The sequence below is a fragment of the Anomaloglossus baeobatrachus genome, chromosome 2, assembly GCF_048569485.1.
Source record: "Anomaloglossus baeobatrachus isolate aAnoBae1 chromosome 2, aAnoBae1.hap1, whole genome shotgun sequence".
Lineage (NCBI taxonomy): Eukaryota > Metazoa > Chordata > Amphibia > Anura > Aromobatidae > Anomaloglossus > Anomaloglossus baeobatrachus.
The window spans coordinates 607,760,477-607,773,400 of record NC_134354.1 but is presented as its reverse complement, the minus strand read 5'-3'; the positions used below and the strand labels follow the sequence as shown (position 1 = coordinate 607,773,400).

Here is a 12,924-nt window from a genome sequence, read left to right as displayed (position 1 = left end):
ACACGCACACACTCTGCATGCATGCATACACGCACACACACACTGCATACACACACAGACACACACACACACTGCATGAATACGCACAGACACACACACACTGCATACACACACACACACACACACACACACACTGCATGCACGCATACACACACACAGACACACACACTGCATGCACACACACAGACACACACACTGCATGCATGTACACACACACACACACACACATATACGGCCCTGTATACACAGAGTGTACGTCTATGCATATAGACTTGTAGACTGATACATGCAGACATTTACATATGTGAACGCATACACATGGGCAGATACACTTATGCCCCCAGCCCTGCCCACCTCTGACACCGTACACTGGTACAAGCAGATCCAATATACATCGGGCTGATTGCTGCAATAAAGAATAAATCTATTTCAACTGATTGTTGCTAAAACTTTTACTTTGCTAAGAACATGATTTATTTTGTGAATATTCTGTTAAGAGAAAAGATTATTAAAGATAATTAATCCTTTTTCCTTAACCGTATGTAAATACAGGTTTACAGATAAAAAGCAGTGCGGATACTTAATAACCCTTGTCCCATCACACTTCATCTCCCACGGAGCTGAAATTGTTCTCTGTTGGATGCCAGCTGCTTATGTTAATTATTGCATGCTACTACAAATGACTTGTGCTTCAGCAGAGCAATTGGCTTAATTCTATGCTTTAGTGACTTCCAAACTGAAGCAGCGACAGAAGAATATAACTCAGAATGTGTCACACAAGTCATTTAGTGCTGCCAATATATCCGATTTCTTTTCTTTAAAGCTTTGTTTGGGCCCCAATATGCAGACCACACACTGAGTGTATATAGTACGGTTTAACCTGAAGCATCTAGACAATATCTCTAATTTCTGCTTGATTCCCATGTCTAGTGCACTCCTATAATGTGATCAATGGTATGGTCAAGAGACGATAAAAATCTTGAACCGCTTCCCAATGCAAACAATTTTGGTGTTGTCGTATTTTCCTCCCCTTCTTCCCAGAGCCATAACTTTATTTTTCTGTCCACATAGACATGAGGGCTTGATTTTTTTTTTGCAGGACCAGTTACACGGTTGAATGACACCATGGTGCAGTGTAAAACCAGAAAAGAATCCAAATGGGGAGAAATCGTGCAAAAACAATTCTGACATGTTTTTTTTTGAAAATTGTTTTTACGATGTAGATTTTGTGGTAAAAATTACCTTGCAGTAAGGTTCTGCTCATCCTTACGATTACAGCGATACCAACACACAGTCTTTTCATTATCTTAGTGGTGACAACCCCCCAAAGTTTGCTAAAAAAAAAAAAAAAAATAACACATTTTTGGTGTTGTCACCATTTTCCAAGGCCCGTCACTTTTCCATTCTTCGGTTGATGGAGTCATGTAATGACTTATTTATTGCGGGGCGAAACGACATTTTCATTAATACCATGTTGGGATAGATATGATGTTTTGAGCGCTTGTTACAGCATTTTTTTAACGTTTCATTTATTTTTTTGTTTACAGTGTATCGATTTTGTGTAATTTTTATATTTTGAGAGATCAGACTTTTCTGAACACTGGAATACCACAAGTATTTTTTCATTTTAATGGGGAAAATGGGGATGATTGAACTTTTTTTTTCTCACTGTTCTTAATAATCCCTTTAGGGGACTCAATGCTGCAATTGTCTGATCACTTGTGCTATATACAGCAATGCTAGAGTACTGCTACAGATAGTGAGAATCACGGTCTTTTTTGAAGCCTGCCCACTGCTATGACAAGCACAGAGGTCTTCTAAACCCCCTGCCTGCTGTCACAGCAACCCATCGTTCACCCACGATCACGTCTTGGACCCACCAGTGGGTGCTTAGAATGACGTGCCCCCAGGCAGGCGTGTGTTAAATCCTGCTGTCAGAGTTCGACAGTGGGATTTAACAGGTTTACAATCGCGGGTGGATCTCCAGTCTTTAGTGGCTGTAATACACAGTTATTACTAGCTGGGTATGGAGCGAAGTCGCCCTGTGAGCCTGGTCCATACGACCGCTTTCATCTTGTGCTATACATGTACGGTGGGTGTCCTAAAAGGGCTTATTTACTGAGTAAGGTTGCTAAATGTTCTTCAATGAGAGACGCGGATTGGCACTGTTTAGTGTGGACCGCAAAGGTTTTTTGGGGCAAAACGCATTTAGCAATGGCTCTTTTACTAAAGATATGAATGGATAATCTGGTTATAGCTGAATACAGATGCTGGAAGTCCCAGTCCATGGGTCACAGACTGAGATTTATTATATTTATTTGTTTATTATATTATATTAAAAATCCATCATGAGGAGCAGGATAGTCCATTAGACATAGACTGAAATTAGACTGATTGTCCAGAAATGGTCAGTTATCTGTATATGTAAAGGATCCAAACGGCCCATTTATTTAAGTTGACTACACCCATTAAATGACTACCTACTCCCCTGTAATTATTATTATTATGAATAATATTTATTTATAGAGCACCATTGATTCCATGGTGCTGTACATGACAAGGGGTTACATACAGAGTACATATCCAAGTTACAATAGACAGACTAGTACAGAGGGAAGCGGACCCTGCCCTTGTGAGCTTACATTCTATAGGATTTTGGGGAGGAGACAGTAGGTGGGGTGTTGGTCGGGTGGCAGCTCCGCACGGTGGTGAGGCGGTGGCAGCTCCGCACGGTGGTGAGGCGGCGGCAGCTCCGCACGGTGGTGAGGCGGCGGCAGCTCCGCACGGTGGTGAGGCGGTAGCTGTGGTGGTGACGCAGTGGGGTCATTGGAGATTATAGGCATTCCTGAACAGATGAGTTTTCAAGTTCCGTTTGAAGCTTGCAAATATGCAAGTAATGACACCATTCAGTTGTCATTTACTGGTCTGTTTACTGCTCACTGAATACATGTTAGAAAACCACAGAAGTAGCCATTTACCCAATGTAAGGTAATGAAAGTAGCTGGGCAAGCAATAAAACTTAACTTTTAATATACATATAAGTTAAAAGTTACAACACACATACAAATAAAGTGCAGAGTGGAAAAATGTGCCGCATTTATAGACAAAAACAGACACAAAATCAAACCCCAAATGTGTCCAGGAGAATACCGTACTTACATAAGTTTCCCTGTTAACACTAATATAACGGAGCAATTCAACCACAAGGGAGCAGCATTAGACAAAAATGTGCATAGTAGCCAACATTTATAAAGGTAATATACAAGAGAAGCTCCCACAAATATAAATGCAAATAGCGTCTGTAGGACAGAAGTGAAAAGATCTCACCAGTTTTCTATGTATGATATGTATGATATGGCAAATAGAGAAGGTTGCAGATTCAGCAGGGGGTTGTATTGATGAGGCACACCATACCCCTCAGCAATGATCCACAATTAGAGCTGATTGAACGCCCAAAAATCTGGGACCGGCGGATCACTGCCAGATTTTAAACAGTCCGATCCGCTCCAGAATCCGGTGCCCATTTAAGTCAATGGGGTTCGGAATCCAGAGAGTAAAAACGTTTGTGGAGGGGATAGGGGGTAGGAGCGAGCGCGGTGTACTCACCGAGGCGCTGTCATGGCGGCACACTCCCGTGTCATGCTATTCCCTTCCGGAGCCGACAATTCAACATTCATTGTTTTGCCCGCCCACCAGCGCGTGTAATTGGTTGCAGCTAGACGCGTCCAAACAATGAGTGGCAGTGTGTCAGCTGACTGCAACCAATCACAGGTGCCAGGATGGCCGGTGGGCGGGGAAAGCAGTGCAAGTGTGTGCGGGTCAGTATAGTGGTAAAAAAGAAACAATCGGCAGCCCCAGCTGTCGAGCTATATCTGTGCTGTGTATCCAGTCATAACGTGCGAGGCTTTGCGGGTGATGCCATGGCAGACTCGTGAGAGTCCCTCGCAAGTGTGATTCTGGTCTAAGAGAAACCGCATGCGGCTTTTTTTTTTTAATTTAAATAAATAATAATAAAAACGACGTGCGATTTCCCTCTAATTTTCATCCCCAGCCAAGATAACACTTGACTGGGGGCTGGTATTCCAGCCCGCAGCTGCCCGGTATTGCCGCATCTATTAGATGTGACAATCCCGGTACGATACCGGCCCTTCCCAGTGATGTGATGCGGTGCCAATCAGGGTAATGAAAGGTTAATAGCAGCGCACAGCTGCTATTAAACCCTAGGTTTGTGATGACACAGGCGTCTATCAGATACCTGCATCACAACCTGTAAATGAATGTAATTAAACACAGACACAGATAAAAATCCTTTGGAATAAAATACAAACACCCCCTCCTTCACCACTTTATTAACCCCCAACACATCCCTCCATCTCCGGCGTAAGCCACAGGAGGTCCCACGCCGCTTCAGCTCTGCTACATCTGAATATCACAGAGCGAGGCCATAGAGCACGACTGCTGTCTGTAAGCTCCAGAAAATGAATGAGCTGCGCAATGAGCAGTGACGTCACTCAGGTTATTTGCAGTCACAGCTGGAGGTTTCCACGGTCCTTCACTTGTGATCACAGGTAACCTGACCTCAGGTGGAGATCACTAACTTCACAAACCTGCATCTCCTAGCAGAAAATCGCAGTTTTTTTGGCCAAGAGATGCAGATTTTGTGCTGAAATTTTGACACCATATTCCTGCATCCAATCCTCCTGGCAAAAAAACGCGGTGTTTTGATGTATTTTTTGCCGTGGTTTTTGCCGCGATTTTTTTGCCAGGAGGTGCACATTTAGTGCTGAAATCGTCTGCACCAGACTTCAGCACCAAATTTGCAATTTTTTTTTTTTTTTTTTTTTTTTTTTACTAGGAGGCGTACATTGAGTGCCAGAATATGGTGTAAAAATGTAATAATCACCAAATTTACATCCCTTGGTCCAAAAATTAAAAAAAGAAAAAAAAACGTTTAGATGCTGTTTTTGTGCCCAAGCCCTGTGCTTATCTTGGCTATCTACCAAAAGAGGAACCACATGCGGCTTTTCTTTTGTTAAATGATTAAAAAAAAAAAACGACCTTTTGGTCTCCCCCAATTTTCATCCCCAGCCATGATCACGCCGGCTGGTATATTCTCAGCCCACAGCCGCCCGGTATTGCCGCATCTATTAGATGTGACAATCCCGGTGCATTACTTGCTCTTCCCAGTGGCCTGATGCGGTGCCAATCGGGGTTAATAGCGGCGCACAGCTGCTACTAAACCTTAGGTTTGTGATGGTACAGGCGTCTATCAGATACCCGCATCACAAACCTGTAAGTGAATGTAAATAAACACAGACACAGAGGAAAATCCTTTTATTTGAAATAAAGTACAAAATACACCCTCCTTCACCACTTTATTAACCCCCAACACCCTGCAGCTCCAGCATAATCCACACGATGTCCCACGATGACACATCCAGCTCTGCTACATCTCAGAGCGAGCAGCCATAAAGAAGACTGCCAGCTCTGAGTGTAGCCTGAGCCGCGATAAGCGATGACTGCTGCAGAGACTGTCACAGGCTGGGGGCACGTCAGCCTGGAACTAATCACAGATGAGAGGACGGCCGGTGAGCGGGGAAAAGAAGGAAAGCTGTGTGTATGCGATGGACAGCACAGGAAGTGAATGCGCGACCCGGAAGCAGTGTGCCGCCATGACACAGAGTCTCAGTACGTATGAAACTCATTTATTTCTCGTTTTGTTTATTTTTATTAATTGCCGAATCCGGATCATGCACCCGAAATTCTGCGCCCAGGTCCGGCACACAGCGCTGAAACTGCCTGGATCCGGACTTTTACAGTCTGGATCCGCTCAGCCCTATCCACAATAGATGTGATCCTAGGCCTCCCTACGTGTTTCATTGGTGGACTCCTTAGGGGAGCTACCGTAACTCATATAGAGCACAAGAGAAGCCTCATGCTTGCTCACCAATCACCGCACTAGACAATGGAGCATTATATTCATTTGATGTTTGGCAGTAAGTTCCTACTAACGCTCATCCTCCTGTCTACCTGTGCCTGAAGAGAGCAGCTCTATATTCTGGCTCAAGGAGGGGGTGCTATGACTTCCATCTGCACACGCCTATTTTAGGCAAAGTGGGGCCCTATATGCTCACATATTGCACCATTACACGCAAATATTTAGGTTACATTTACTTGCTTAAAGTTCAGACCACTAAATGAGTGCGGTCGATAATATTGAAATCGTTCAGCGCTTGTTTCTCGTCCTTTTTATTAAGGATTACATAGAATGATTGGCACACAGCAATCATTAGTAGATCAATCTGTAGATAGATCCCCATTCAGTATCATGTTATCAGCAGCACATCTGTAATTTACTCCGGCGAGATGTGCTGCTGAGAACATTTGATCTTTAAACCATAAATAATCCAATCACCTGATGAATGAGCAGCATTTTGCGTATTCATTGGATGATTGCCGACATGTTTGCACATTTTGTAGACAGAACACACGTATACACTTCACAAAATCTTAGGGATATTCGGCTTTCTAGTGAAAGTTACGGAAAACATAAACATTTCACTTGAGTGACATTTTATCATGACAGTAAGGCATTTAAATTGAAGCATTCAATGGTGATTTCCTTATCTCAAACAGTTTATTGAAACAAAAGTGAACAGTGGTGTGAATACCCCCCAAAAATGTCAATCTCTCAATAACTCTCGTGGCTTTGAGCATCAATTACAGCTGGACAATGATGTCTCCTGCTATTCACAAGTGAAGTTATTTTCTGCTGATGCATGGCATTCCCCTCTTCTTGAAGGGCAGCCCTCATGTCATTGAGGTTCAGGAGTACAGAGTTACGAGCCTTTACAAGTAAATAGCGACTCAGCTGATCCCATAGGTTTTCTATGGGATTCAGGTCTTGAGAAAGTTCAGGACACTCCATTTGAGGTACACCAGTTTCCAGCAGCTGTTCCCTAATTATGTGACCTCGATGAGCTGGAGCATTGTCATCCATGAGCAAGAAATTAGGCCTGTGTTGTTGATGCAAAGGCACAATGCCTGTGAATGGTACAGTGTCAAGCCCCTACTTCATGAATAACATAATTTATCCAAAGTATAGGGCAATTCTGTATTGACTAGACACACCTGCCCTAACTGTAACACCACCAATACTAAAGGATCATCTAGTGACAACAGCAGCTGATGCATAGCGCTCTCCTTGACTTCTCCAACATCGTTGGTGGCCAACATTTTTGCTCAGCGTGGATCAACTTTAATCAGTGAACACTAGTGATGAAAGAGCGTGCTTGCCATTGCTCGTTACTCGATCAAGCATTGGGGTTTTTGACTGCGACTCGAGTACCAAGTATAATGGAAATCAATGGGAAACTAACATTGTCAAACTCTGATGCTCAATCAAGTAACGAGCTGCAGCAAGACTATGATGCTTTTGGTGGTGTGGTCAGGTACTGTTGCAGGTAGTCTAGCAAGCAGACCACTTTAATGTAAACTGTTTCGAATTGTCTGAGATTACACTAGGGTGCCTCTCACCTCCCTTAAATGTATCTGGACTTGTGTGACATTCATAATCCGGTTCTGAAGGGCATTGTTCGCAATGAAGCAGTTATCAGTGGGAGATGTGGCCAAAGGACGTCCACTTCTATGTCTTTCTGTGACTATTCCAGTCTCTCTGCATCTCTCTTGCAACAGCTGAAGACACTCTGTGACACTCTAAGCTCAGGGGCCACTTCTGTCTGAGAACATTCTGCTTGAAGCCTCGCAATGTCGACGTACTGTTTTTATCAACTATTAGGTGTCATTTTGGTCTCATGATGTCAAAATGTGAACCGCATGATGAGGAGGACTGTTTATATACGAATTATAATTGAACCCTAAAATTTATTGGGTGATTCTTGGATCAAACGCCTGTTTGTTAGAGAACAGCAAGTTGTGCAAAAGGTACTGAAACATTGAACAGTTGGACACGAGCATTTAAAAGTTTAGTGAAGGTCACATTAATTCACCTGAAAAGGTTAGAGTGCATTTTAGGGTCATCCTGAAACTTTACCCGAAAGCCAAATAAGTATGTATGGGTGCATATAGCACCTTCATACAGACACACATATATACAGAAACCTATATACCTACCTGGAGCCCATCGATTCTGATCTCATTAACCCTTTCATAACGCGGCCAATTTCCATGTTTGCACTTTTTTTCTCTCCTTCCAAGAGCCATAACTTTTTTATTTTTCTATAAACATAAACATATGATGGCTTATTTTTTGCGGGACAAATTATACTTTTGAATAGCACACTATGAAGAAAAAGACATGGATCGCACATCCCAAAAATACAATGATCTAAAGCCATTCGGCAAAAAATTAAATAATAGAACATGAGGTTCTTTGTTACCATTCTGATCGGATTGTATTAAGCCCACTGCCACGTCACGGCGAACCCCTGAGTGGGTCCCTATTCTAAATCTTATAGTGCGGCACTGTGCACTAACCACTGCTGCAGCCACAAAGCACCAGCAGGGCAGGTGACCTGGTGCCTCACAGCACCTATGCTGCAAGGCGAAGCCCCCGTGGCTCCAGGCCCCATCGCCCCACTGACACAACACCACCACAACAGCGGCCACCACACAGCACCAGCACCCTGTGAGAGGAGCTGCACACTCACCTCCCACTGGCTCCCATATGTGAACTGGGAGCAAAAATAGGCTGACCCCTCTTGCAGTCTCCTGCTGATTAAAATCACCTGTGCCAAATGGGGGGAGTGCCGATCGAAGAAAAAAGCAGAGGGGGATAGAATGTTGTATAACATATGGGAGCCAGTGGGAGGTGAGTGCGCAGCTCCTATCACTGTGTGCTGGTGCTGCGTGGTGGCCGCTGTTGTGGTGGTGTCGTGTCGGTGTGGTAGCGTGGCCTGGAGCCTTGGGGGCTTCGCCTTGCAACATGGGCGCTGTGAAGCACCAGGTCGCCTGCCCTGCTGGTGCTTTGTCGCTGCAGCAGCGGTTAGTGCACAGTGCCGCACTAAAAGGTTTAGAATAGGGACCCACTCATGAGGTTCGCCGTGACGTGGCAGTGGGCTTAATACAATCTGATCAGAATGGTAACAAAAGAACCTCATGTTCTATTTAATTTTTTGCCTAACGGCTTTAGATCGTATTTTTTGGGATGTGCGATCCATGTCTTTTTCTTTATAGTGTGTTATACTTTTGAATAGCAGCATTTATTTTACCACATACTGTAGTGAAAGAGTGGTAAAAATTCGAAATCGTGAAAAAGCACAATTCTGAAATATTTTTTTGAGAATTGTTTTTACGGTGTACATAGTTTGTGGTGAAAATGACCTGGTGATATGAGTCTCCTCATAAATAAGATTACAGCGATACCAAATGTGTCCAGTTTTTAGTTGGTTTATTATTTTTGTGGTGGAAAAAAAAAATTAAAATAAAAAATATTGTGTTGTGTCACCATTTAACAAGCCCTTTAACGTTTTCATTTTTCAGTTGCTAGAGCTGTATGATGGCTTATTTTTTGTGGGCGAGACCTTTTATTAATTACATGTTGGCATCGATATCACATTTTGATCACTTGTAACAAGATTTTTTTGTTGTATTACAGTGGCCCCCCAAAAATTATGTTTTGGCATTCTTCAATTGTTTATGTTTACCGTGATACACTGTTATTTATTTAATATTGTGATGGATCGGACTTTTCTGAACGCAACGATACCACATAAGTGCATTTTATCTTTATTTTTAATTGGGCAAAAGGTGGGGTAAATTGAACTTTTTATGTTTTTGTTTTATTTTTTTTTCATATTTTTTTTTTTAAATGTAACGTTCTTTATAGTTCTTTTAAGGGACTTGAATCTGCGATCGTCTGATCGCCTGTGTTATATACAGCAATGCCACAGTATTGTTGCATATAGTGAAAATCAGTCTCCTTTTGAAGCCTGGCCACAGGCAGGGTGTCAAAGGAGCGCTGATATGACAGGTCTTTGACAGACTCCCTTTTGTCATAGCAATCCATCGGCGACCTGCGATCATGTCAGGGGTGCGCCATTGGGCAGTTAGAATTGTAGCACATGTTAAATGCTGGTGTCAGTTTGACAGTGGTGAACAATCGCAGGTGGTTCTTCACTCCACTTCACTAGCGATTGTTAGAGGCAGGTCTTAGCTGTCATACACAGCCATTATCTGCAGAGTATGGGGCGAGCTTACCCTGTGAGCTTGCATCAAACACCCCTACCGACTTGCACCGTACATATATGGCGGATGTGGTAAAGGGGTAATATATACCAGCAGGAGCCCATACACTGTAGACACACACTGACCACCATTCCATCTCCTGTTCATCCTTTCCAACGGTGACATCACGATCACATGACCAGTCACATGATTGCGATGTCTCCAGAGGTCCTGAAGTCCCTCAGAGTTCAAGACCTGTGTTGACATGACGATCCCATGAGCGATCACATGATCTGGATGTCACCAAAGGTCCTCAAACAGTCTCTACATCAGAAGGTACAATGATTATAATCTGTGTACCTCCTGCTGCAGACGCTGGGGGTCCCCAAGGAAGTGTGGGACCTGGGCAGCTGCCAGTTTGCTCCGCCCAATGTCATCCTGCATCTGCAGTATACCCTTCCTCCTTGTGGGACAACTTCCTTAACTCTTTGATGGAAGTTAGCTTTTTGTGCACTGTAAGAAAATATGACATTCTTTTCAAGAGGTGACGGAAAAGAAATCTACACTTAGTATAGTGCTGCATAAATCTGTGATAGTCATACCAGTTTCTGCCTTAGTCCTTGCTCCCATTTGTGTATGGCATCCGGTATGAGAGCATTAGATGTGATAAGCTAATAACCATCGGCTCAGGCTCTGCTGTGTATATGAGCCGAGTCATCACTGTGGTGAAATCGGATCACACGTGTGGAGAGCAGGGAGACTAATCTCAACATCTCCTCCGCTGCCTGTGTGTGTATATCGCACTACACTAGGATGACACGCAGTGCGATATTTGACATGCACCATAGACTTGTATGAGTGCGTGTGATGGAGACTCACTGCCAAACACTGCATGCTGCGACTTCTTTTCTCAAGCCGATCCGGCTGAGAAAAAAATAGCAGATGTACACACTGCCTCGTTGTTTAACACAGGTGCGAGTGCAATCCAATGTGTTATCTGATTGCATTGCGTCTTTGTTAATCACAGATGGAAGCGAGGAATTATACAAAATCTATTGGGCAGAAGGAGGCCTCACCCATATGTGAGAAAAGTGGGTAGAGTGTTATAAAAACTAACATTTAATAGCTTTTTGCACAAAAATTTGGGTTGCTTCATAGTGCGCAAGACCGGAAATCCGGGGTTCATGTGCACTGAGCCGAAATCCTGCATTGGGTGTAGTGGCAGTAGAGGTGAGCGCGACCATGCCTCGGACTCTGCGCATTCATTAGCATATAGGAAAGCACACCCACAAGGGTGTGCTTACGTGCTAAGGGGGCCGACTAGCCAAGGAAGCAAACGCCCTTGCAACTAGTCACTGGCCTCATTAGCATATAATGAAAGATCTTTAGAAATACTTTTTTTTAAAGATTCCTTTATGTGTGCTACTATAGGCTTGAACAGTTAGGCAGGGATTAGCAATATGCACCCAAAACTGCTCATGGTTCTGGGTGTATATTGCACCTGACAGGTTCCCTTTAAATAACGCAGCAGTTTTCCATTTTATTCAGGAAGATTGTGTGTGTATGTATGTATGTATGTGTGTGTGTGTGTGTGTGTGTGTGTGTGTGTGTGTGTGCGTGCACGCGTACATGCGATTTCTGAAATCTCAACTTTTGATGGTACTGTAAAGAGCAGCTGTTAATTTGCATAAAGCTCATAAAGAAAACAGACATTTCTTCATCAAAAACATGTCTTTTGGCAGGAAAACTGCTGCGTGAAGAAAAAAGTGGTTTTGCGTGTTAAAACTGGAAGCAAAAAGTCTCATTCACTTTTCTGGAACAGTAGTATTTGCTGCGTTATTCTCGGCCAAAGCGCGACATGTGAACTCGCCCTTAGTGTGAGACCCGACTTAAAGACCATACAGATGACGGCTGCCTCGGCTTCTGAGGGACGGTCTGCACTTATTAAGGGTTTGGTGGATATAGCGCATCTTATACAGCATAATGGAAACGTCGGCCTCCACAGCCGTACCGGCGCGCTCAGCAATCATGCGCTACATGTGCTGTGGTAATAACCCCTTTAATAAGCCGTGTAACGCTCCTTCTTGCCGATGTATATAGTGACCTGTGGAAATGAATGCTTGCACAGATTAAAGCTTTACATGTATCTGTCGCTGTGTCCTATACCTGAGTGACTCCCTCCGTCTCTTCACTTCTCCCATCTCACAAAGCACATTACTACTGTACGGTTTCTTTTTTTCTATTTTTCAGACAGACCTTAGAAGCATCGGAAAGAAATTTCTCCCCAGTGACATCAATGGAGGAAAAGTAGAGAAGGTAACGAGCAGCGCAGCTTTTTCTTCATTGTCACGGCGGTGTTACATCTGGGGAAGCTGAATGGTCGTTTTTTCCCCCTTTCTAGAATGGAGACACTTTTTCTTAGGTCATTTCTCGGGGGAGCTCATAAGATGGATTGTGTTCCAATTGCGTGCCATGGCTGTTGACCTCGTGTGTGTCGCCAGTGCGGCAGCTTGGGCTCGGGCTGATTATGTCTTGTCAGTGTGCGGGGCTGATGGAGGATGCACACCGGTGTCTTATTAATGCTTCTGAGAGGATTTGGTTTGTGAGGTAAATCAGAGCTGACTGGCGGTGAGAGGTTTAGGTGGGCTGCGAGTTACCAGCTGTTTCTATTTGTTTATCAGCTGGGGCTGCAGGGTTGGACTGCATTCGTGACCAGCGTACCACCTTCAATAATTAGGA

The 12,924-nt window shown here is 43.7% G+C and overlaps 1 protein-coding gene across 1 annotated transcript in view; it reads left to right on the top strand.

The window, feature by feature from the left end:
• TDRD3 (tudor domain containing 3) overlaps nucleotides 1-12,924 on the top strand; it is a 419,212-nt gene that overhangs the window by 149,535 nt on the left and 256,753 nt on the right. The window contains exon 3 of the mRNA XM_075334376.1: nucleotides 12,436-12,501. Within this exon, the coding sequence (XP_075190491.1) occupies nucleotides 12,436-12,501 (66 nt within the window). The remainder of the gene's footprint in view (nucleotides 1-12,435; nucleotides 12,502-12,924) is intronic.